Source organism: Gymnoscopelus braueri (genome assembly GCF_963280865.1).
Source record: "Gymnoscopelus braueri genome assembly, chromosome: 9".
NCBI lineage: Eukaryota > Metazoa > Chordata > Actinopteri > Myctophiformes > Myctophidae > Gymnoscopelus > Gymnoscopelus braueri.
Genome location: NC_137610.1, coordinates 45,682,947 through 45,710,446, shown reverse-complemented (window position 1 = coordinate 45,710,446; position 27,500 = coordinate 45,682,947). Strand labels below are relative to the sequence as shown.

Below are 27,500 nucleotides of genomic sequence, written 5' to 3'. Positions count from 1 at the left end.
GGGGCAGAGGTATGAACTCAATCTGATTTATTAAACTCAGGGTGCGTTCGGAAATAAGCTCTGAGAATCTGCTCCGATTTCAGAGTGCTCTGGTTTTGACGTCATAGAGTCCTTTGATGTCAGTGAATGTCCAAAGGTCAGAGGAGAGGAAGAAATCGTTCATTTCATCCCGTGTATAAACATGATTATTAGCTGTTTAGTTACGTACATGTAAATGCATGTCGAGTACTTGCATTTATTTATGTATTGATATTTTTGGGGGCTTTATTTATAGTACAGTGGAGATATGACAGGAAATGGGGAAAGAGTCAGGGAGTAGACACGCAGCAAAGTTCCGTCGGGCTTGGGAATCGAACCTGCGACTTGCTAACAGGCTGCAACAGAGCCTACAGTATATGCTACGCTACTTAAGCACTGGGCCATCGGTACCCCAAATGCATATTGAATACTGTCTAGAATACCAAACAAGCTGCAACCCTCGCATTTTGCAATGACTTCCTCCTCCGATGTTCAGATGTGCGGTACAACCCGGCTTTTCGGTCCGACTGGTCAGTGTGCGCACAGTGTGCATTGGGAGCACAGCACTCTGAATTTTGTAACAGTAATGCACCGAATGCTCTGAATTTGCGAACGACCAGAGAGCACTCCAGCGCTCTCAGAGCGTATTTCCCGAACACACCCTTAGTTGCATACTGGTGATGCGCGACATCGGAACTAACTAAATTACGAATAACTGTGCTACTATTAAAGGGAAAAAAACAGGTACTGCGTACAAGTATTATGGTCTGCCCCTTTGTCGTTGAATTAACTGGCTGGCTGGCTGTGAACTTTTGACCTCTCTGTAGGGTCAGCTGAACTGGATCACAGTGTCAAGGCATATCGTGGCTCAAATGGCAGAAAATGTGATGTAGCGCCAGGCGGACCGATAATAAAAGTGTCTGGCGTGATTGCGGATCAAAGCTTTTCAAAGCGACCCGAAATACTGCATGCTACCACAGGAGAGAGAACCGGAGATTGACAGCCATTAGGTGTTGATGATGACGCAGCCTTAACAAAACGACAAACGCTAAAGCTGTTTGGTAGTTCTGTCGGCAACGAGAGGGCAGTGATGTTATCCAATGAGAGGATCGTAGAAGCAACACCACAAGTAGTACAAACTATAACTCCAGAGGAAGTCCACAGATCCACACAGTGGCCGGGTTTTGGCAGAGGTCTTTCCCCCCCGGTCCAACGCTGATGTGCGGGAACGGAAGCAGGGCTGCCCGGCGGGAAGTCTCATCTCACCTCATCTCATCTCCAAAAAGGTCCAAAGGTTCCACAGTTCTCATCAAGTATATCGTTCGCATTGTTCATTGTTCTTCATGTCACAGGCCTGTCACAATGAACTCTTTCTCCGCTAACCAACACGAACCCTAGCGTCCCTATTCTGTCATAACAGGCAAACATTCTGCGAAAACGGGCGAACATTCGGCGACAATAGCCAAGCTTGTAGATCTGCTATTTTCGATATTTGACGTACAACGACGTACAGAATATAGGGGTCTAAGTGGTTAAAAGTCCAGAGGCTACATCCGAACACAGAACGGGTCTTTTCCGATCGCAGGAGTCCTCCTAATAATCGCTCAGCACACAAATCGGGTTCCGGCCAAGGGTTCAAGTCCGATTATCTCCAAATATCGGCCAACTTCCGTTTTCAGTCTAGGATTCTTTTTTTCCTGTACACAAATCGGGGGACTTCCATGGGAAGTATCACTACTAAAGCTCTAGAGATGAAGCAGGCGGGTTAGGCGCAGTGGCATGACTGGTAGGAGGACGAGGAGGGGACAGGGGGGGAACAACGTAGCTATACCGCCTCAGCTGTGGTAGCCAGGCACCGCCGCCTGTTTCTGGGAGAGACGCATCAGCTCCTCCCTGATGGCCTTGATGAGGGAGGCCGAGGAGTGGGTGGGCGGTGAGGTGTCCATGGGATCGGGGGGCGAGGGATAGCCCAGCCCGGGGGGTTCTAGGTGGGCGGGGGGTGCCGAGGGCTCCCTGAGACCACCACTCCTGGGCATCTGGAAGATAGAAGGGGGCGAGTAGTCAGGGTAGTCCAGGAACTGAAGGCCCGCCATGGGAGAGAGAGTGGGAAGACGAAGGCAAAGAGAAAAGGGGGAAGAAAGAGACGAGTGTAAGAGGAAGGAAAAAACAGACATGATGGATAGAACTAAAAGGAGAACTTTAGAAAAAGAGAGTGCAGTGGTTCTCAAAGTGGGGTTCGGGGACCCTCAGGGGTCCTTGAGGGGGTTCCAGGGGGTCCCCACTCCCCATTTTTATACGTCTGCTATTCAAAAATGGCCTAAAAAAAGCCTATCTACAATCTCACAATGCGTCCTGTTGGGATGTGTTGGCGAGATGTGGGATTCTATTTTGTTTTTACATTTTGAAGAATCATTTTGAAAATATTTAACACCACCTTGCACAAAATCTTTTCAGATGGGGGTCCGCGGTCAAATATATATCAATTTGAGGGTCCTTGACATTAAATCTTTTGAGTACCACTGCTCTGCAGAAGACAAAATCACTGAGCACAGAAAACTTGAAAGAGGAAATGGGCTTACAGACAAAATATACATAATGTACGGTAATCGATAAACATGAAGCATATCTATCAATTCAACCAAAAATAAAGTTTCGAGTGTCAGTGTGGACAGCAGACATACAGGGGTATAAGGGTTGTTAGTGGACTCACTGCGTCTCTGTCGGTTCCAGGTCTGGAGTAGTCGTCATGATAGTGGTTCCAGCCCAGCCCTCCGTTCTGGCCCAGCGTCGCTCTGCTGACCCCTGGTGGATAACCGTTGAGACGACCGGGCAAGCCCACCTGTGTTAGATGATGGAGCTGGGCCCCTGGACACACGCAAATGTAATTGTAAATGAATGCCCTACCTCGTCATACATACTACAGCGTCACACAAAAGTAGCCAATTTACAAGCTCACAACGCTTCGTGATGCGACACGGGTGTGAGCTTGTAGATCTGCCATTTGTGCGAGAAAAAATTAAAAAGATTTAAGTGAAAGTGGTTAAGTGTTTGGAACATTTTTTCTATTTTCTGTACATACTGTACAAGGTTTCCACCCAACAGCAACGACCTGGTAAACAAGACATACATTTCTATCATGCTGGATTTCTTAAGCCTGCAGTTCCCATTACTGGCCCAGCAGATGTCCCTATATCCCCTCCTGCTAGGGGAGGCTTAGAATGACAGAGGGGGCAGCAGGCTGTTTCCTCTGATAGCTCAGAAGTCTGACTGTCTTGGGAAATAAAACTGTTTTTTGGAACACAGGCTGTGAGAGGGGTGGGTGAAGTGTGTCACCAATACAGTGAAGCATAAAGGGCTTAAGTGGTTAAAAAAGTAACCACAAAATGTGAATAATCCAGTGTGCTTATCCATGCGTGACTGTGCATGGATGCTTGTGCTTGTCAGTTTGTTATTGTGGTTCTGGAAAGGGGTCCTTGAGGGGGGTTCCAGGGGGTCCCCAGCTAAATAATTGATCGTTAGGAACCAAATGGAACCTTACAGGTCTGTAACTCTGACAGTGTACAAACGGAACCAAATGGACCCATAAGGGTCCAGTTGGTTCCATTTGTAGACTGTCAGAGTTATGGGGGTCTGTGGGCCTGCCCTAATACATACCAAAATGAGTAAAAAGTTCGAGTATCACTGTGTTATCATACCTGTAGTGCCCCCTACAGGCCGTGGTCTGGCGGAGGAGGGCAGCTCTTCAGAGTAGAGGCCTCTGCTGGTGTACAGGCTGTCTGCCTGGAGCTGATCCCCAGGACCTGAGGACTCTCCCAGGGGAGGGAAGCTGCTGGCACCCAGGCCCTGTCTGGAAGAAAAATAAATACATTTCACTGTCCAGTTATAGCCTCGTTCTCAGCCTTTACTCATGCATCTCCGAGGAGAAAAGCCTGGTCACTCACGACCTAATGCAGAGAGTGTCTACATAGAGGTGGGACTTCTGTCCAATGTATTTCCCCCGGAAACAATATTTTTTTGACCAATCACAACACTTGTTTCATTCACAGAGAATGTCAATAGATTTGTAAAGCGCCAAACGTCATTTCCTTGGGCGTCACTTCAGCCAAATTCCGGTACTTCCGTTTTTAGACACTCAACCGGCTAGGTCTTGCCCAGCGTGCTATCCAGTTATAGCCTGACACTCAGCCTGAATTTTCATTTTGTTTCACTCCATTATTCAGTCTGAAAGCCCTCTCAGTGCAGCCGTTTTCTGAGGTGGCGGCGTGGCCAAAGTTGGACTCTTTGGCGATTGGTTCATACTGGATTATCCCGATCCCGATTCGTCGTACAGATTTTCAACCGAGAAACCCCCGCCTTCGACACCGTCACCAGACCCTGAATGCGAGGCAAGCGATTCAGGGGGGGAACCAGGCTAATCCAGTTATACACGTAACCTAAATTAGTAGGAACCTAAGGGAAGTAACATTACACAAATATTTATGTCAATATGGTTGCCATTTAAAAGGCCTGTGGTTGTCAGAATACATTTAAAATGCATACTAATAATATAATAACACATTTATTTCATAAAAACAGAATGATCACTTTATCTTCATCGATGTAGATTTAACCAAGTGACATAGCGTTCTAATCTCTGAAAAGCTTTATGGAAAGAAATAATAATAATAATAATTTTCCCTGTAGAAAGGGAAATCCAAATAAACTGGCCAATTTGATGGCGTGTGGATATAAAGTGTGTAGCCACACGCACACGCACACACACACACACACACACACACACACACACACACACACACACACACACACACACACAGCCGTCTACCTTTTTACGGGTCCGGTAAAGGGACCAGTGCCGAATCCATTAGGGTGATAAAATAAAGATGATTCCTCTTCAATAATTCATGAGGCCCAGACAGACAACACCCCTTCCCCCCTCCCCCCATGTACAGTGGGAGAAATCAGGCCACAGTGATCGATGTAAAAACCTTTCTGCTGGATGAGGAAATAGTGCCAAATGTGTTTCATTCATTCATTCATTCATGCATGCAACAGCTCCGCCAAATACTGGCTTGTCATTGGCTCGTCGGCTCACCTCTGTAACAGGCCTTGGACCGAAGGAGGGGACAGTCCCATGTCACCGTACCTCTGTGAGAAGAACACAACACAATAATCAGTGAACACCTAATATTCAAGATAATAATTCAATGCAAGATAGTAAAAAAAACTAACATTACGAAAACCGAATACGTACAGAGAGTGTACAAGTGCTCGAATTTCTAGAATCAACGGTCGTCCGCACAGAGAATGAAAAGATAACTACTGTATAACGATAAATATATGAGCGTCCACATTCCACACTGATGAACTACAACATTCTGTAAACATGTTGAACGTGACTGTCATGTGTTATGGGACGTACTTTTAAATTCAAATGGATTTTGTTTGGCTGTCAGTGTTTCTGCCTGACAGCAACGATATACTTGAAGAGCCAGCCTCTCTCTCTCTCTATAGTTTTGATCTTAAAATAAACTTTGGGGCCTTATAAATGGCCTCCTTTAGAAACTGACCTTTCACAGCCCGTCAAAGCAGTGAACCTGAAAAAGCAGTGTAAATGGCTTTATAGAATGTTCAGTCTAGCGTTCTCTTTTCCACTCAGGTGTAAACATCCTGCCGGGTTCACCTGCACTTTATGACTAATATGTTGTTGTCGTTTTTTGTGAGACTTATTTTGGGGCATTTTATGCCTTTTATTTCAGTGGTTCTGGAAATGGAATGGAACTTAACCAAATAGACCCGTAAGGGTTCGTCGTTTGGTTCCATTTGTATGCTTTCAGAGTTACAGACCTGTGAGGGTCCATACTGAGGGTCCCTTGACCCCACTTTGAGAACCACTGCTTTTATTTGATAATGATAGTGGAGGAGAGGCATGACATAATGGGGAAAGACAGTAAAGGGAATGACATGACTTAAACATTCTGGCCTGCCAGGAATCGAACCAGGGACTCAGAGCATTTGTGTACGCGCTGTGCACCCTTAGCCACTCAACTATCGGGTCAAACTGACTAAGACATATTACCGACAGTAAAGTTAACCACATTAACCCATACGGCCCCAATTCTGGGTCGGACATTCGCTGAAAAGTGTGATCTTGTACTGTAGATTCTTTCAGCTTTTTTCGGTGAAGAGATTTGGTGTAGAGGGAAATACTGGCTGATCTAATATAGAGTAGAAACAAAAACGAGCACACTCAGTCTATATAAATGCAATTTGCAGAGTGCACGTCTCACAAAGACTCACAATAAGACAATAATAGCCAGCACTCCGAAGTCCTTCTGGTAATTTTAATTCATTAAGGCACGTGCCTTGAATTAAAAGTACCAGAATGGCTTCGGAGTGCTGGCTATTATGTTCTTATTGTAATCTAATATAGAGCCCTGGGGGACCCCAGTGAACCCCAGTTTAAGTGGTTTAAAAGGCAGTGAGGGTAATGTGTTGAAAATGGGTGAAACTTAGCTATACTAGCTATTATGGACAGAATGAATTTCAGTAAAAAGACAATTAAGTCAGACAATTAATTCTTAGTTCTTTGCTTGAATGCACTGAGTGCTTATTGTGACTCATGTGGTAAAAACAACTTATTTTTCAACTCATGCCCATGGCCTTTCCTTTTGAGAAATGTATCTCCTTTGCTTGAATACACTGTGTGCTGAGTGCTTTGTGACTTATGGGGCAACAAAGCAACTTACAGTATCTACAGTGCTATTTTTCAGCAGTTCATACAACAGGCATGGTAGAAAACAAAAACGAGCACTCTCAGTCTATACAATGCAGTTTGCTGGGTGCACGGCTCACGAAGATTCACAGTAAGAAGGTAATATCCAGCACTCCGAAGTCCTTCTGGTACTTTTATTTCATATGCGCACGGACAGACACAGTGACAGCATACACGGACACGTTTCGGTGTCAAGCCTTCCTCAGCGTCAATCACGCTGAGGAAGGCTTGACACCGAAACGCGTCCGTGTATGCTGTGTCTGTCCGTGCGCATATGAAATAAAAGTACCAGAAGGACTTCGGAGTGCTGGCTATTACCTTCTTACCATACAACAGGCATGGCCTTTCCTTGTGAGAAACGTATCCTTTGATCCTTTTATAGGTGTGTTTAATGACTTAATGTATGTTAATTGTTTTAAAACAAATATTTTACAGTTTATCATTGGTTTTGTCTTGTGCCATTAATCAGTCCAACCAATTAGAATGTTTTAATAATTTTTATCCCTCGATTTTATAACCCTTTTTTCACCCGGTGCCAATTTGCTAAGTGATCCTGGGCACTACACTCCCCCCACAGCCTAGGGAGGCCAGGGCCGAGCTCATGCTTCCTTCAATGCATGAGAGCCAACTGACCTTCTTGTCACCCGACAGGGGGGAGTTTCCCTGGTTGGACGTAGCGCGTGGAAGGAACGCGTTATTCCAACCAGTTCCCTTCCCCTCCATCAGGCGCCCCGGCTGTCATGGGGGAGGCAGTATAGCGACCAGGATTACTACATGTTTTTGTGAGGGTATTAACTACCCTAGGAGACACGGGGAGAACATGCAAACTCCACACAGAGTAGGCCCTTTCGCCAACCCCACCTAGGGTATGGGCGCTTAGAATGTTTTAATTATTTGCACTTATTATTTGCACATCCCTTTTCCCCCCAGGAAAAGGGACGCTAGGGTACAAGTGGGATAAAATGGAGCAGTTTGCACCAACCTCATCAATGTATTTTTCTTTTCTTTTCAAACAAAACAAAACGGTGAGCGAGTTCTTGCAGCATCCTGTTATTATGAGCCGGTCACTTACTGTAATAGTGACCGCGGCTCAGCTGTCAGAGACGGATCTATACTGCTTATCAAGCTTATTCATATGACTGCAGAGAGCGTCTTAGAGAGCTGAGTGGACTAGTTAGGTGAGGTCATTGGGACACAGGGGGATGACAGATGGGGGAATCCTTAACTGATTAGTTTCCTCTAAGAGGACATGATTAAACCAGTTCACAATGGGAGAGAGAGGACAGGAGCAGCCTGGATGGAGAAAGCCAGGAGATAGTGAAACACAATGCAGGTCTGAGGCTCAGACCTATCGATTGGTTTTTCGATTAATCGGATGATCGAGAAGTGTTTTGTTTTTATTTATTATTTTTTACATCAACGAACTGACACTATTAAATCAATGAATCTGACCACTTAAGCCCTATTTTATACTTAAAAATGCAAAAATAGCAGTTCTGCAAGGTCCCAGCTTGTAGAACTACTATTTTCGCAATTTTTTGTTTCTAAAAGTTTGATGATCAATTATTTTATTGAAATCGATCTTTTTTGTATAATTGATTAAATGGATTAGTTAGATTATTTATTGCACCCCTACAATGCAGTACATAACACCAGCTCATTGAAGGTTTTGGCTTCTGCAGAGATTTATTTAAACAATTGAGCCCTATTTAATGTTCAAAATAGGTTCATGTTCATGTTATGAGCTTCCAGATCAGATATTTTGAAAATTTTAAATTAAAATTTCATGTCTATGTTACAGGGTGAATGGAGAACCAGGGTGATTGAAGAAGGCTCGCTCGTTTTTACCCACCCAGCAATTCTGTAGAAGAAACACTAGAGGGAGCCACAAGCCAGGCTTGTGCACAAGCACATATGGCCGTGACCACCCACACACACACAGTCACACACACACACACACACACACATGCGCGCGCACGCACACGCGCTCATGCTTTCAATGGACTGTTAAGATACTTTTATTGTGTTCTGCTGGCTTTTGTTTTAGTTTCTCCCTGACACACACACACACACACACACACACACACACACACACACACACACACACACACACACACACACACACACACACACACACAGTGATCCATGAAAAGAACTATTCTGTCCCTATCGGTTTACAAATCAAACGGCGCTGAGTCGACTAGTGGAGCGTCGGCCGGTCACCGCGGGCACTCGCGCCTGGAGGCGCGAGGGCGCGCTTCCTCGGCCTCAAGCTCCACTAAGTCGGCGCGCCGTGCGTGTGAACGCGTGTTCAGCGTTCCCCTCATAGATATTATGGTTCCCCTAGCTTAGCTTCCTGGTTGCTATGTGGGGGGGAACAACAAAAGACAGGTCTCCGTCGGCGCATCAAAGCCCCGCCTCTCCGCGCTCTCCTTCTCCTCCTCGGAGGAGGAGGAGAAGGAGAGAAGGAGAGGACGGGACGGTTTAAAACGCGAGGAGGAGGAGGAGGAGGAGGCTCCTCTTCCTCGCGAGCCTCGCGTAATAACCCCCCGCCTCGCAGCGCCGTCCTCCTCCTCCTCCTCGCGAGCCTCGCTAATAAACCCTGTCTCGAAAAGCCCCGCCTCGCCCCGAAGGAGCCCCGTGCCTAAAAACGAGCGCTCTGTCTTCAATCACCCTGGATCTCCATTCACCCTGTGACATCTATAATAACATGCCCAAAATAGGGACGGCATGTGGTAAAAAAAAAATGACATTGGCTGCATAAACATTTTGGCGATACCGAAATAAGTCAAAAAACGTCATCTCTCTCGCTCTAATGTTATTGGACAGAACCCCTAATAGTAAAGAAAAAGACCCCAGGAGGTTCCAAGTTGTGTGTGGTCAGTCACACTCACCCCAGAGAAAGGGCTGACGGGGTAGGAGGAGCTCCACTGTCGCGGGCCGCGGGCCGGCGGGCTGGAGCCCGACACGTTGGGGGTGGCGCTGATGCCGCCGCCCACGCCCGGGAGCGTGATGCCCGCCGTGCCCCCCTGGGAGGTGGGCGACACCAGGGCGAAGGCGTTGTCCAGCAGCGAGTGCATCTGCTGCCGCGCCTCCTCGATGGAGGGCTGGGGGGGCATGTAGGGGGGCGGCGGAGGGGCGTGGCCCGGCGGGGAGCAGGAGGGGCCGAGGAAGACGTCGTCGGTGGGGGAGGGGCTCCTGAGAGGCGATCCCTGGTCTGGGTCCGACTGGGGATGAGGAGGAGAGAATGAGGAAGAGGAGATTAGGGGAAAAAAATCTAAAAAGACAGCCCCCCCCCCCACAATAGCATTGAGATTCCTAAAACAATTTTCACAATATGTAAATGTTTTGGTATTATTATTCTAAACCTATGTTCCTGCTGTTTAACCTTTGCTTTTATAAAATATCCAACAACATTACAGTTTAATGGCAGATGCTTATGAACTTGTATTCTATTGATAGGTTGACCAATTCAAATTGTACTCTATCTCAGAGGTCTTCAACAGGGGGTCCGCGACCCCTAGGGGGTCCGCGGAGGTACTGCAGGGGGTCCGCGAAATTCTTTGATTAAAAATAAATAAATAAATAAACTTTTTGTTAATTTTTTTTCCAAAAATGTCAATATCTTTAAACATAACATGACCTATTTGAATAGCTTAGTATTGAATGCACAATAACATGTTTATACATATTTTGTAGAGAAAGAAAAGGTCTTTTGCACACCTACTGGGACAACCTGTGGGTAGGGGCAGGCTCCAGGCAACCATTTGTTCATGTTTATACATATAAAACACAATTGTATACATAAATATACGATATATGTGGTGGCCTACCCCCTACCCTACGAGGTAGGGGGTCCCTGCTCCATCACCCCATCAGTTTGGGGGTCCCTGGTCTGAAAAGGTTGAAGACCCCTGCTCTATCTAATTATTAGTGTTGGACTTGACTTTACCAGCCACGTGGTAGTTAGGGTTATACCTGCTATTATACCTGGTCGCGCACTGTGTCGCGCATCCAAAATCTACACGTTCAATACCTGCTCTCAATGCGTCGCAGTGTGACACATTGAGAACTTGTAGATCGGCTATTTTCGCTGCGCAACATGCAAATGACTGAGTCGTGGCGACTGACAACTTTAATCCATGCATGTTGGACTCTATGGAATCCAAATGACTGAGAACATTAACTCTCTCAGTGCCACGCCCCGAAATATCCCGAGTTTTTTTACTTTTGACTGTGGTCGCGCTATTCTGTTTATTTTTCATGATCACTTTCGCTTACTGACTCCTTCAGACTCATTGGGTTCCGGTTTCATGACGCAGATTCCGTTTCCGGTTCTCATTTTTTTCCCGCGGTCACGGTTTTTCACACGGTATAAAAAACGAACGGAGAGGTCCACGTCTACTCTCTTTGGTCTGGGTGACGATCAGTCATAATAGTCGTGTATCACATCGTAATTTAGCCCGATCAACGACTGTCGAAAATGTCAACATCCGGTTATGACCGGATGTGACGTGAGCCTGTTTGGGAGGGGGCGAGTGAGCCAGCGAGGTCATCAATGTGTCGATTTGTTGCTCTCTACTGGTAGAACTGTATTATGGGTTTAAAAACCCAATCAGATAATTTATTTGAATGAAAAATTACAAAATAAAAAAATAAAAAAAAACGCAAATTGCTGGCACTGGGGGAGTACTTTATGAAAATACTCTTGGCAGTGAAAGAGTTCAAGGAGTACTTCATCCCAAAATATGCCAATAATTTAATGACCGAGTGGCTGGTCACTCAATTGACCTACATTTGAGTCTCCGCCAGTCATCAAATTATTGGCTTAGGGATGCGACTCGAGCAACAACAAAAAAAGAAAAATCCTTGAATTCAAGGCTTCATGGGGTAATTGATAGAAAATAAGTATTTTTTGGGGTGAACTATCCCTTTAATCCATGGGGACATGTTTGTGGGGGGGTGGGGGGGGGGTCATAGTAGTAATATGTAATCATAGTCATTTGTTATCAGATGAGCTATATATGTTGTGTGATGCTCTCACCACATAGGCCACGTTGCTGACACCAGGACACCTCCTGTAGGTGGCGTCACCCTCATTGGAGATGAGGTGGTCTTTGTCCAAGCTGCCGTTCATCTGGTCCTTCTTTCTCTGCTTGGGAGAGCGCTTCCCTCGACCACTGACACGCACACGCGCACACACACACACACGCACGCACACGCGCACACACGCACACACACACACACACACACACACGCACACACGCACACGCGCACACACACACACACACACACACACACATTATATTGATGAACTGCTGTACTACTGTACATGGTGGAAAAAGTACTCAAATTCTTTACTTAAGTAAAAGTACCAAATACTGCAAAATAAAAATACTCTGTTACAAGTAAAAGTCCAGAATAAAAAATTTACTTGAGTAAAAGTACAAAAGTATTGGCATCAAAATGTACTTAAAGTACCAAAAGTAAAAGTACTAAAATGTTACGTTGTGAGCTTGTAGATCGGCTATTTTCAAATAGCCTATGTATAAAACAGGGCTAAAGTGGTTAATGTATGTTTCATAATATCATAATTTATATCTGAAAAGTAACTAGTAACTAATGTTCTCAAATAATTGTAGTGGAGTTAAAGTACAATATTTGCCTCTGAGATGTAGTGGAGTAGAAGTAAAATTATTGGAAATTGGAAATACTCAAGTAAAGTACAAATACCTCAAAATTGTACTTAAGTACAGTACTTAAGTAAATGTACTTAGTTACTTTCCACCACTGTACATCAGTACACAGGAGTGATGCTTTTGTGAAATTAGATTAATTAATTGATGTACAGATTTTCTCCAAACATGACATGACAACATACTGTAGGCATGTCCCATTTGAACAGACAAATGCATACATTCTATATACCAGTGCAAGATAACTCTAGAATATACAGCTGCTAGCAACATTCAGAGTTTTACAGCATAAAAAAGCCACCAAACAATCACATTAGATTGTAAAAGAATCTCTAAATGATTCATGATCCAGAGAAATAGATACTGGTATTAGGCTTGAGTGGTATCTAATGTCTTCATACTTTCACACCTTCCAGGCATTTCTTTTTTTAAGCTGGGCTGCTGGTGGTACAAGCCATTGTAGCAAGTACAGTATGACATTGTCTAGTCCAGTGGTTCTCAAATATATATATTAAAAAAAAATATGCATTTATGTGTGGCTAACTGGCTATATTTTCATGATTCTATATCTAGGAGTGTCTGTATTTTTTACCCTATTGAAAATCATACCTCCGGAAATTCTCATATACTGTAATACTAAACCTTGATACTGTACAATCCTAATAGAAATAACCTGAGACATCAGGCATCGGTTTCCACCTGGCGACCATCAGACTGTTGACTAAACCCTGAACACCACCGGCTGTCGCCAGGCCGTCCTACCACACTGGTGGCACCATGGTGCCTGCCTTGCAAATAGAGAAAGGGCCTGCCACAGACAGACCCGCTCCCAAAGGGAAGACAGACTATGCACCCACTGCACACAAAATGTGGTGGAAACAGAGCTACACTTTCTAACCACCTGCCCACCGTACCAAGACATCAGAGACACAGACAGTACGGTACAGGACTGTACTTCCCACAGATTACATACACCCAAAGTGAGTTTGAAAACAACGACCAACGACAAAAAACTGCCATACCTACTGGGAGAACTGTTGGGTTAAAAGAAGGTTAGCCAATGGAATATTAACCATTGTGTTTCCTACACTATCGGAGTGGACCTCTGACATAGACCTACTGCACACATTACGGAGCTGCTACCTTTAACCCATTGAGACCTGAAGCCGATTCTACATGTCTCCTAAATCTCAACAGTATTCTGAAAAACGTATGTTTCTATATCAGTGGTGCTCAATCTTTTTCATGTCAAGGACCCCCAAAATTATATGTATTTGGCCGCGGACCCCCATCAAAATATTATGTTCCAGGGACCCCCCGGAAGCAAAGATTTTAGTTAAAAATGTTTGCTTTAAAAAAATATATATTCAAAGATGTGCACACATTTTCACGATTTTTCAAAAATAGCAGATCTACAAGCTCGTAGCGCGGCACTCGGTGCCGCGCTACGAGCTTGTAGATCTGCTATTTTTGAATAGCCTAAAGTGTAAAATAATGCTTTTTTAGCTCAAATCAAAAAATGACACAGTTCCAGGTCTTAATGGGTTAAACACATTATAAATCTGAGGCTTTTTTGTATACTATTTAAATACATTTGGGAATAAATGCTGCTAATTGTCCCAAAAGTGCTATTTGTTTCAAAAAGCTTATACCCTTGCTAACATGTAGGCCTATAACGTTGCAATGTGACATACAGTAGCTCTGTTTAACACAATGCTCTACCCCCTCCAACTGTACATACTTTCCCCATTTTCAACAGATTTTATTATGTTTTGACACTTGCTTTGGCAATGTAAACGTATGTTTTCTCATGCCAATAAAGCTCCTTTGAATTGAATAAAAAAATGGAATTGCCTGTATGTGGATTACTTTCCTTATGTGGAATACTTTCCTTATCGTCAATGTCAGGGCGGAAACCTTGTACGTCCAAAACCGTTCCTTTTTTAATATCATAATTTAATTTTTATTATAGTACAATAGTGAAAACTACTTTTGCGTGACACTTGTATGATCAAGTAGGGCATTAATTTACGGAAAAAAACATAAAGAGTTGAAATGTGGAGATACAAGGTTTCTGCCCAACAGCAACGTTATGCTGATCACTTTCCTTTATGTCTCATCTGCATGTGAGACTATTTGTACAAAGGCCTATGTATGTCCTATATCTGTTACTGTTAGCTGTTGCTATAGCTGCACCTTTTACATATCTGCTGCTATTTGTAAACCTCATGCACATCATACCTGTTACTATATTATATCTATATGCACACATTTTCTTCACTCTACTCTTATCAGGAAGTTAGATTTTCTGAACTGTTTCTATGCTTGTTTTTCCTTGCTCTTCTTTCTATGTCTGCTCTTCTTCCCTTTCCTGAAAACTAGCTTGTACAAAAAAATATGTAAATAACTTTAATTTAAACAATATCAGGGGTTAAGGAAAAAGTAACACTATTTACATTTTCCTTCATAACTCATAGACTACTTGAAGTATACTAGTCATCGTTTGATATAAGAAACATATATATGTACCCTAATTCATAATACCATTTATAAGCTTTCACTAGTAAGGACAATACTAAAATATTTCTTTTAATGCAATAAGTGTTACAATTGCTCCCGTGACGGGGGCAATTGTAACAGTGGCTGGGGGCAATTGTAACACTGTAAAAATAAGTCATATTAACCCATTTAGACCTGCTGCCACCTATACGTTGTTATACCTTTGAATCCGGGAGCCACCTCTGTGTCTCATTAGCTGTTGCTATACATATAGCAACATCATTTTGTTTTAATTTTTTTAGTAAGAATTTGAACGTTTTCAGAAAACTTAGGTTAGGTTTTAGAAGGCGTTTTTAGAATCGGCCTCAGGTCTCATACACTACCTCAAATAAAAGCACATCATTAAGTAATATTGACCTACTCCAGGGTAAAATTATCCTGGAAAACTATCAAAAGATCAGCTTCCCTGCCCTGAACATACAGTAACTATTATCTTGGAAATGAGACAAAACAACAGACTTCCGCGTCTGATCCCTCTCACCTCTTCTTGGGCTCCATGGAGAAGATGGCGGGCATGATGTGGAGGTCCGGGTCCAGGATCTTATCGATCTGCATGCGGGCCTTCTGGTAGACGCGGTCGGGGTCCTTGGCGTCGCCGAAGCCGTTGGGCAGGTCGTCCATGGCGGGGAAGTCGTAGTGACCCTTCCTCTTGGCGCGCAGGCGGATCTTGTTCCGGTGGTGCTCTATCTCGGACTTGTGCCTCAACGCCAGGTTGATCTGGGCAGGAAAACACGCAGAAGTGGTGGTGAGATGAGACACAGCTCATCAACCTATACGCTCTCAATCGCACCGGGGGTTACTATTCATGACCCATGAGTGTAAGAAAAATGATATTGGTGCCGGGGTGTAGGGGTTAGGGAATAAGGATTTAACTCTAGACGAGGCAAGGAGGGGTGCAGCCACTCAGCTGGCAGAGATAGGGGGACATACACTACAGCAGTGTCTATCAACCTTTTTTGTGCCAAGGCACACCTGGCATAGCCAAAAAATCCCAGGGCACACCTAGATATACAGTATATATATATTATATAATTTTATATATATATATATATATATATACGGTATATCTATATACACACACTAGGGGTGTGCCGATACACTAATTTCACGATACGATACGATATTGGGCACACAACTTCAATACGATTTCGATACGATACGATACGCACTTTTTTATCATGAAAATATATGGGGGAGAAAAAAAGCAAATGCAAACAAATAATTCTGTTTTTGCATTATTCAGACATGCAAACTTGTAGCTTTTCAGCTTCCACTAGCCGTTTTGAATCCAAATAGGGCAATAGTGTGACACCTGACCCGAAAAAAACCCAGCATTTTGTCACCCTTTTCACCTCGGGGCTGTTTGCATGCCTGATTATTATTATTGTTTAATCTTTTTTTTTTTTTTTTCAAAATGATATTTTTCAAACCTTCTTCAAACGGCGCGGCACACCTCAGCAGTAGCCCCGGCCCAAAATTGGGACGTTTGCCAAGGTTGATATACACTGCACTACAGTAGCAAAGCATGTATTTACATGAATGTGTTACGCTATAAGTTGTATAATACAGGTGCATGTTTATGTGTTGGATTGGTGTAAGTTAGCGTCTCATGCTCAAGCCAGTGGCAGTTTTAACAGGTGTACAATTGTATTGGGTTTGTTTTGAATGACAATCAATGTGCTATTTTGTGGCGCTCTGGTGGCGCAGTGGTCCCTGCCCACCACCATGGAGGTTGTTGGTTCGAATCCACTGTGGCTTTGTCGGGCGTCGTCTATGCGAACACAATTGGCCCATGTTCGGGGGAGGGAAGCCGGTTCGGGGAGGGTGATAATGGTCATTGCATGTACTCCGACCTACGGGCTGTGGCGGCACCTGTCAGCGGGGAGTGTAGGGCGGGAGGAGTAGGACGAAGGCTCTATGTCCTCCCGGCGGGGGAGTCAGTAGGATACAACAGCAGTGACAACACAGAAATGTGTGTGGGGAGGAATTAATTGGCACAACGACTAAATTGGGGAGAAAAAGGGGGTAAAAAATTATTGGCTACTCTAAATTTAGGGGAAAAAAATTGATATTTTGTGCGTGTACCTGTGACCTCTTTCTTTTCTCCTGTAAAATGAAATAAAAAGTAAAAATCACACCCTGTGTGAAGTGGGCGGTGTCTTGCTAGCTAATCACAATACTGAATGGAGTCAACCAATCATGTACAAAAAATAAATACATTTATTGAAACACTCTTTATGATGGAAGAAACCATAACTTAAAAAAAACAAAATTTTGTTTTTTTTAAAGTTATGGTTTCTTATATAGGCTATGCACATGTGTCATGTGACACTGGCCAATCACAGTCCTGAATAGACTGTGATTGGCCAATCACGGTGCAGGGTTAGGCGGGGTACTTTTTGGCCAATCACAGCGCAGGATTTGTTGTACAAATATCCAAACCTCACTTATAGGGGCGGTTTCACCGCCCAAAAAAATGAAAATAGAAAAAAAGAATATTATACTGCAAATAATGTTACTGCCGGGCAGAAACCTTGTTTATCCAAAACTGTCACTTTAGATTAGATTTTTAAAAATTTCATTTAGATTTTAATGCATTGTCTCCATGTGGAAATGTGCCCTCTGCACTAAGGAGCAGTGAGCAGCCACAGTGCAGCACTCAGGGACTAACTCCAGTTGTAATACCAGTACAACTGGAGCTGGTCCCCCCCCCCCCTGCCCCCCCCGCGCACTTTTCAGGAAATAGAGGAAAAAAACCTGTGCTCCAAATCCAAAAGAGCACAATGTAGTTGTTATTTAGTTACAAGCTCTTGCTATTACATTTCATCGGTTAAATATTTATAAAACCCAACAGACAGATTGTCTGTGTTATGAGCGTGTAGATTTGCTATTTCCGCTACTTTTGCATGACACTGCCGTACAGCAAAGTACAATGTTTGTCATTAATTTATGGAAAAAAAAAAAAAGAAAAAAAAACACAGCAACGATATACTGATTGCTTTTGTGATTTTGTTTGTGAGAGTGAGCGTAGCGTACTGTACCTCTTTATTGATGTGGTTGTTGTCGGGCACCCTGCCGTTGACGGAGGGGCTGTGGAGGGGTGGGAGGGGCATGGGCTGCATGGCGATGAGCTGGATCTTATTGGGCGGCCGCCTGGCCGCGTCTGTGGAGCGAGACATCCTGTCCACATGCTCAAAGATACTGGCCGAGGACGACAGCTGGTCACCTGGCATAGGCGGAGGACCTGAGAGAGAAAGAGAGAGAGAGAGACAGAAAGAGAGGTTCAGAATCACAGGGGTCATACAGTAACTGAACATAAACTAAGGCAAAACACTAAAATCTAATTTCTAACATCACCACCAGGGGGCAGAGCCTACAACAGCATAAAGATCTGTCAAACCCCCCCAATAAACCCATTCATGGCTTAATCACATGAACCCGAGGGGGCTAACATTTGGCGAACTGAAGAGATTTGGTGTAGAGGGGGGAAAAAACTGAGGGGCCTAGTAGAGTCAACGATGTATGTCATCTCTGTCGGGTGGAAACCTCATTATGTCCAAAAATTTAACTTTTCAGGATTCAAATTCAAAAATAGCTTGTACAATACATCTGCTACTTTTGATACTTTTGTGTGTTGCTCTAGTAGGGGCGTTAATTTACGAAAAAAACACAAAAGGTTAGAATATGGAGATATAGGGTTTAAGTGGTTAAAAAAACACAAGAGACACATAACATAGTTTAAATGCAGCAACAACTCCATGGGGGTTTTGAGTGAATACATGTTTTAGCGGCTGAAGCGACAGACAGCCCCCACATGTTGAATGATGATGGACCGCCGTTTCCAAAGGTTGAAGTTGATCACAAACAATGGAGCGGACCTCCTGTTGGAGGAGGAGGATTGTTTCTAATGTTCTGTGACTGACAGCCCAGCGAGGAGGAGGAGGTGCTGATGGATGGATGGGGAGAATCTCTGCACAAAGCTATAGCGCTCACAAACAGACACACTCACGCACGCACGCACACACACGCGCGCGCACACGCACACACACACACACACACACACACACACACACACACACACACACACACACACACACACACACACACACAGATGACACAGCTGTTCCGGGTCAAAGCCTGACAACTACTGGGAAGGGACTGGGAGTAGTGGGGGGGGTTCACACAGAAGAGGAGAAAAAGGCTTACCAATTCTATTCTTGCCTGAAAACCACAACAGAAAGGGGAAGAGAGGGTTATACTGAGAGCCAGAGGAGATCAAATAAAGACAACAACCCTGTTTGGAGAGAAACCCCAGTCTGGGTTCTGAACAGTGTTGCCAGATTTTGCGAGAGAAATAAGCAACCAAGCCCGACAGAAGGGACTAGGCCATATGAGCACTTAAAACCTATATTATGCATATTATTTGAAAATAGCCGATCTATGAGCTCACATCGCGTCGCATCACAACGTGTTGTGAACTTGTAGTTCGGCTATTTTCAAAAAAAGATTTTAACAACACAAATCCCTGGCACAAAATATTTTTACATGGAGGGGTCCATGTACAAATACGTATTAATGTGGATGTCCTTGATTTGAAAATGTTTGAAAACTACAGGTTAAAACAACATTAGGAAGGAAGCCCAAATAAGCAACAACCCGCAACTAACCAATATTTACAAGCAACTTTACAGAAAAACAAACCCGAAGTCGCTTATAATAAGCAGACATGGCAACACTGGTTCTGAAGTGAAAAGGGAGCACGTTGCATCCAGAGCCATATAAGGAGAGTTGCGTCACCTCCGTTCACTTCATCGGGCCAGTCCAATTGCGGCTCGGGAGGAGCCGAATAGTGACAAAGCCCTGAACCGGAAGTTTACGGAATGCACCGGAGTCTATGAGCGTTTGTCACTATTTCGAGTTCACATGAACCACGTGACTGGCGGCGCTGTTTTCTGCCCCCTCATTGACGCAACTCTCCAATAGAAGGGCCTCTGGTTGTATCTTAGGAACAGAGGCTGACTCATCAGACAGGATATCAAAACATGAGGGTTCACTGCACTACATCACCAGGGCACTGTGTACTTTACTGGACCATCAAAACAATAGACCAGGAAGCAGTGGTGAAAAGTAACTAAGTACATTTACTTACAGAGAGACGGACAGACACAGAGAGAGAGAGAGAGAGAGAGAGAGAGAGAGAGAGAGAGAGAGAGAGAGAGAGAGAGAGAGAGAGAGAGAGGGGAGGGGGTGAAAGGAGGGGGGTTATGTGACTCATGTAGGAGTATAAAATTCCATGGCTGATAAAAGTTTCTCTCCTGGTCTTTGCTAAACGTATCAGCCGGAACATGGAACGTACAGAACCACCCTGCTTGAAATGTTGTCATCATGTCCATACGGCTCTATATACCATACTGTACTGTATATATCGGGTATGTGTCGGGTGGAAAACCTCATATGTCCCAAAACTGTTACTTTTCAGGATTCAAATTCACAAAATAGCAAAAGTAGCAGATTGACAAGGTCAAAAAGTTGTAGATCTGCTACTTTTGATGCTTTTGTGTGACGCTGTAGTATGATCAAATATAGCGTTAATTTACGGGGGAAAAAACAGTGGAGATAAGAGGTTTCTGCCCGAAAACATGCAATATAGCCTACTGTACAGAGCCAAAGAGATGTGTGGGGAGATTTGTCTATATCTCATACCGTCAAATTGTCTGGCAGAAACATTGTATCTCCACATTTTATCTTTATATTTTTTTTCCAATTAATGAATGCACTGTTTTGATATTTTTGGTGTAAAGTAGCCCAAAATTTGGCGATCTAGCATTGCGAATTTGGAAATTTGGAAAATGTTGGAACACTTTCACATATAATGAACATGCCCACAAGAAAGTGGTTGAAAGTGTCTTGTCTGTGGGCTTTATAAATATTTGAACCAATGAAAAGTATTAACAACAGTTTGTGACTAAACAATAACTACATTGGATCCATTTGGACACACTGCTTCTTTTATCCATTTCCTGAAATGTAACAGTATTGGACATACAAGGTTTCTACAAGGCAGTGACGATACACAATCTACAACACTCCCATAAACACTGTTACAGTGCAGTACCGTGTACGCAAGACTTCAAGATTCATCAAGAAGAGAATAACAAACAGAAAAGCTTAAATGCATCCGCGACGTGTTGTGAGCTTGTAGATTGGCTATTTTTGGCATGCAACACCTTCACGCGGCTAAGTATAAATTGGGCTTAACTCTCTCTGTCAACTCCTCTGCTTTCCTCCCCTTCGTCATTCCAACCCACCCTGACTCCGTCAAAACTAATAGGCGTAGTGTGTGGAAAAATGATGTGTCTTGAAATGAAATATTGACTCTTAAAGGGCCTGATATAAGTTGCTGTGAGTGGTATTGCGTACAAATATAAATAGCTGGTCTGCAAGCTACGATAGCGTCGCACTGTGACCCTTTGTGAGCTTGTAGATCAGCTATTTTCTTTTCTGGATCCTCGGGCCCAATTGAAAATATCGAAAGTGTTCACGGCACATGTTTATCTGAATGATCAATCAATCAATTGTGTTCCGTCGTATACTTTCAATACCTATTCATCTGTATAATAATACAAACAAATTTTCCATTCCATATTTTTTTTTACATACATTTCTTTTATATTAATGTTGTATCTATAATCATATCTAGATTTAACATATTTTAAACACATATCATATGTTATAATATACTGTATGTTAAAATCTATTATTTGGGGGCCCACTTGCTGTGTCCTCACGGCCACGCCAGTGGGCCCCGGTGCAAAGGTTGAAAACCACTTGCCAAATAAGCCAAACCCCCCCCCCCCCCCATCCTCCCCCCATCCTGCTTCCCTACCTTCCCCCCTCTTCTCCATACGCCAGGCGTGTGTGTGTGTGTGTGTGTGTGTGTGTGATGGAGAGCTGTTGCCATGGGACACTTGCCAGTTAAAACATTGATGGGCATCTTGCGGCCGCTGGGCGTGGCCGCACCTCTCGGGTTCTCCTCGGCCGCTTCCCGGTCGCTGGAGCGGTCGCTGGCCACTGAGTCACCGTCTGACGGCGAGATCCTGCCCGGAAAACACACACACACACACACACACACACACACACACACACACACACACACACACACACACACACACACACACACACACACACACACACACACACACACACACACACACACACACACACACACACACACACAGGCATGAATAATAGAAGTGATTATGGCACGGCACAAGAACACTAACGTGCAATGAACAATTAAAACGCTTTTTTTTCTTTTTCAAGTCAAGGACCCCCACCAAATCAAATTGATATGTATTTGGCCGCGGACCCCCAATCTGGAAATGTTTTGTGCCAGGCTTTCTCGTTACTTTCTCACTTTCTCCCTATTGGCTAAAGGCCAGCTAATTGAGGGGTCGCCAACGGCCTCCCATACTCTGAACCAAGCCCCCAGAACCGCGGTAGAACAGTGAAGCTGCCGTCGCCTGGTGGTCAAATCTGGGATTGCAAGACTTCCGCATTAAAAAAACGCTACTACGGGTGCTTCTATCGTCTGAAACAGACACAGACAGACAGAGATGCAGTAGTTTTCTTTATATTGGTAGCCAAGCTGTAAATGACATTTCAGACTTGTTTTTTCTTTTTATATTAATGTTATGTTCTCATTAAAATCTTATGATTATTATTCAGGGGCCCACAGGTTATGAATGGCTGATACAGTGTATGTAGGTTAACTATGACTGACAGGTCAGGGGTACAGTACATGACAACAGTAGTGAGGGAATCCCTGACTGCATCCATAATGGATGTGATGCTGTTGTCAACAACACAACGTCCATTGATGTCCCTGCATGACTGTCCCTGCACAGCAGAGTCCACAAACATCTGAATAAAACACCCGGACAATCTGTGTCAGGAACTGGATAAAAAATGATACAAGGGAAATTCAATGACCATATTAATATCTGCACCTGACTGCCTGTACATGGGGATGTGTATGAGAGAGACACCGTGCACATTTACATAAACGTTTTAAAACAACCATGCTGTTCAGCTGGGGGGCTCCGGAGCCCACAACCCTACACAACGCAACCCAATAAATAAAGACGGTGAATTTGAATAGCCAACGTATAAATGGATAAAGTGGTTAAAATGATTGTGATGCTATGTTAACTACTTTTGCTGGGGACCCCCCCAAGGACCCCTGGGGCGTCCCCAGAACCCATTTTGAGAACCACTGTCTTAAACGACTTAAAATCAACTTATGTTCCAGGGGTGTCATTGGGGTCTCAGCCAGGGGATGTCAATCGCCATCCCCTGTTCACATTTAACCTCAAATTCAGTTAGTTTTATGCATATTTTACTGATTTCAGATCAATTCTGAGTTGCATCTCAGTCCATCTATATGTAACATGTGACACACATGTTACAGATGTGAGTTTTCTTGTCTGCCTGGCATCCCCATTTTGGACATGTCATTATAGGTGAACATTTTCACATTTAGACATTTCCTCTTTTTTCTACCACAAAAATAGCGAGAATAGTAGATCTACAAGCTCAGAACCAGCACGTGCGATGTGTTGTGAGTTTGAATATATAGGACCACAATGGAAACAAGTCCCCAGGACTTTTCTGTTATCCTTTTAGCCTTAATGTCTTACTGTAACATGATTACATTTCTGACTAATAAAGTATTCAATCAATCAATTGTAGATCCACTGTTTTCGCTATTTTGGAAATGGGCTTAAGTGTAAACGGATTTTTAGACACGCCCCAATTTTTTTCTGAAATTACACTCTGCACTGTTCTAAGACCATCGCGATGTGACGCGTTGTGAGCTTGTAGATCCATCTATTTTCAACATCCTACGAAGCATTAACTGACCTCCCTCGCCTCCGCCCGCTGCGGGACAGCTTGGTGGAGGACATGGAGCTCTTAGACTTGGGGGTGAGGACCTCGCTGTTGTCAGGGAGGTAGGGGCAGTGGTCCTTGCCCCCGGGGGAGAGGGCCCCCCCTCCTGGTGGGGGGGCGCTGGGGTCCTGGATGACCATGAGGTCCTCCTTGCTGTGCTGGCCCAGGTGCAGCTTGGCGAAATCGAAGCCCTTCACACTGGGAGCCTGCAGCTGTGGGAGAGGAGCAGACGATATGGAAACCTTGTATGTCCAAAAAACGTTTCTTTATTGTAGTTATAAAAAAATCACACCCAGTGTGAAGTGGGCGGTGTGGTCATCACAGTGGTCATCATAGTGATGGAAGCTCACTTCAAAAAAGAAATACATTTATTGAAAAGAATCTTTATTGGTCATCATAGTGATGGAAGCTCACTTCTTATTTATAGGTTATTAATGTCATCATGTGTCTCGCTAGCCAATGACAGTGCTGAATAGAGTCAGCCAATAGAGTCAGCCAATCACAGTACAGCTAACTGGGCCAGCTGGGCCAATCACAGTGCAGGAAACTAATACTAATGAGATGTCCCAACCCCACTTATAGGGGCGGCTACACCGCCCAAAAATATATATATATATCTCTATAGTGAAAAACAGCCGATCTACAAGCTCAAACTGCTGTTTTCACTACTTTTGTGCAACACTCTTTGTATGATGAAGTATTATGAAAAAAACATATTTCAACAAGTTGAAGTATGGATATATGAGGGGGGGTGATAAGAGGTTCTATGGCAAACATTGGGTCCGTGACCCATTTTGGGTCGTGGAACCATTTTTATGGGTTGCGTTTTTACAAACCTTTTTTTCCCAACCTTTTCCCAAAAATAAGTTTCAAAAATAAATTAATATATAAAATACCTTTTCATATATTTTCAAACATTTCTGAAATAATGAAAATACTGCAGCTGATCTATAAGCTTGTAGATCAGCTATTGTCCATATTGTCCCCTATTTTTCAAATGGTGAATAATGTATTTAGTTATATTTGGGGGTCTGGAGCTGAAAAGGTTTGGGAACGGCTGATCTAAGGAACAGGGAAACAGGAATAATGGTACAGAAGGTTCACAGTGAACTCCTGTGTGTTCATTTGAACTCTGAAAGTGCACTTTCAGAGTGTGTGTGTGTGTGTGTGTGTGTGTGACACTATGTGACTGCATGCACGTCCAGCTGGGTGACTCAGACAGACAAACATTAATGAATAAAACTGAGAGAGACAGAGAGAGAGGGTATAGAGAGAGACAGAGAGAGAGGGTAGAGAGAGAGACAGAGAGAGAGAGAGAGAGAGAGAGAGAGAGAGAGAGACAGAGAGAGAGAGAGGGTATAGAGAGAGACAGAGAGAGAGGGTAGAGAGAGAGACAGAGAGAGAGAGAGAGAGAGAGAGAGAGAGAGAGAGAGAGAGAGAGAGAGAGAGAGAGAGGGTAGAGAGACAGACAGAGAGAGGGTAGAGAGAGAGACAGACAGAGAGAGAGAGGGTAGAGAGACAGACAGAGAGAGAGAGGGTAGAGAGAGAGACAGACAGAGAGAGGGTAGAGAGACAGACAGAGAGAGAGAGAGAGAGAGAGAGAGAGAGAGAGGGTAGAGAGACAGGCAGAGAGAGAGAGAGAGAGAGAGAGGGTAGAGAGAGACAGACAGAGAGAGGGTAGAGAGAGAGACAGAGAGAGAGGGTAGAGAGAGAGACAGAGAGAGGGTAGAGAGACAGACAGAGAGAGAGAGGGTAGAGAGACAGACAGACAGAGAGAGAGAGTAGAGAGAGAGACAGACAGAGAGAGGGTAGAGAGACAGACAGACAGAGAGAGGGTAGAGAGAGAGAGACAGAGAGAGAGGGTAGAGAGAGAGACAGAGAGAGGGTAGAGAGAGAGACAGAGAGAGAGGGTAGAGAGAGAGACAGAGAGAGGGTAGAGACAGACAGACAGACAGACAGACAGACAGACAGACAGACAGACAGACAGACAGACAGACAGACAGACAGACAGAGAGAAAAGGAGAGAGAGGGGGGAGGAGACAGAGTTGAGGTAATGGGGGATGGGGACAAAGGCCTTCAGGGACTTTCCAACAACATGGAGCTAAACACACACTGTCAGATGTGTGCATGATGTGTGTGTGTGTGTGTGTGTGTGTGTGTGTGTGTGTGTGTGTGTGTGTGTGTGTGTGTGTGTGTGTGTGTGTGTGTGTGTGTGTGTGTGTGTGTGTGTGTGTGTGTGTGTGTGTGTGCGTGCGTGCGTGCGTGTGTCTTATGACACTGTAGAATGGGCACAGCAACACTAGAAACATTACAAAGCTGCTGCTTTTTTAATTAAGCCATCATCAGATTATATAGTCTCTGTCGGGTGGAAACCCGTCCAAAACTGTTACTTTTCAGGATTCAAATTAAAAAACAGCAACAACTAGCAGATCTACAAGGTCGAAACGCGTCACTACGCGCCGCATTTCGAGCTTGTGGATCTGCTACTTTGTTTTGATGGTTTTGTGTGACGCTGTAGTCTGATCAAGTAGGGAATTAATTCAAGAAAAAAACTGAAGTGTGTGTGTGTGTGTGTGTGTGTGTGTGTGTGTGTGTGTGTGTGTGTGTGTTGCTCTCTCACTTTCCTCTGCCTTGCCAATAAACAAGGAGAGACTGTGAAGGGGAAAGGAAACCATAAACCTGCTATGGATGGAAGCCCATATCTTATTCTTACGCCATTGTGTGTGTGACACATACAAAGCTTTTCTTGCAACTTTGTAACTCAGAATTTCTAATCATCTTACCTTTGCACAAAACAATTCTGAGACACATTTGCAATTCTGGACTTTCCTGGACTAGACTTTTGTTATTTTATTCAGTACAGTTAATGGGCTTCCATACGTATCATTATGAGTAGCATCACCACTAAAACAAAGTACAAAAGAAAAACACAACATCTCACATAATATTCTACTCACGAGTCAGTACTATTAGTCAGGACATATACATATTGTTGCTGTCGGACAGAAATCTTGTATCTCCATTTTTCAAATTGTGTTATGTTTTTTCCCCACAAATGAATGCCCTACTTTGTTGTCAAAGCGTGTCACGCTAAAGAAGCAAAAATAAACAAGCTCACACAACGTGTTGCGATGAGACATGTTGTGCGCATGTAGATCTGCTATTTCTCTGCTTTATGTGAAACATTTTGAAAGTGAAAGTGATTAACACATTGAATGCCAAAAACGGTCCGGACCGTTTTTGAGGGTCCAAACGAGAAGTGCCGAAAACGGTCCGGACCGTTTTTGACCCAATTCTATTTTTATACATGTGGGCCACGTGGGGCGCTAAAACGAAACTTTGACATCACCCAAGTAGTTTCTGAGAAGAAGAGGCTGGATCTGGCTCCATGTCAAAAATCCTTCCGGTCGGCGTTTTCAATGTTATCTCCTTGATTAAAAGCTTAATATCTCCATTTCTTTTTAATGTGGTGGAAACGAGCCGTTTTCGATCGGCGATCACGCTGC

General features: G+C 43.9%; 1 protein-coding gene across 1 annotated transcript in view; it reads right to left on the bottom strand.

The window, feature by feature from the left end:
• LOC308092602 (UPF0606 protein KIAA1549) overlaps positions 1 to 27,500 on the bottom strand; it is a 95,216-nt gene that overhangs the window by 568 nt on the left and 67,148 nt on the right. The window contains exons 12-21 of the mRNA XM_080438611.1: positions 23,968 to 24,206; positions 22,018 to 22,142; positions 18,087 to 18,289; positions 15,527 to 15,762; positions 11,835 to 11,970; positions 9,685 to 10,017; positions 5,111 to 5,163; positions 3,714 to 3,865; positions 2,729 to 2,883; positions 1 to 2,054 (exon numbers count right to left, since the gene is read on the bottom strand). The exon at positions 1 to 2,054 is cut by the window's left edge and continues 568 nt beyond it. Of these exons, the coding sequence (XP_080294737.1) occupies positions 1,854 to 2,054; positions 2,729 to 2,883; positions 3,714 to 3,865; positions 5,111 to 5,163; positions 9,685 to 10,017; positions 11,835 to 11,970; positions 15,527 to 15,762; positions 18,087 to 18,289; positions 22,018 to 22,142; positions 23,968 to 24,206 (1,833 nt within the window). The 3' untranslated portion in view covers positions 1 to 1,853. The remainder of the gene's footprint in view (positions 2,055 to 2,728; positions 2,884 to 3,713; positions 3,866 to 5,110; positions 5,164 to 9,684; positions 10,018 to 11,834; positions 11,971 to 15,526; positions 15,763 to 18,086; positions 18,290 to 22,017; positions 22,143 to 23,967; positions 24,207 to 27,500) is intronic.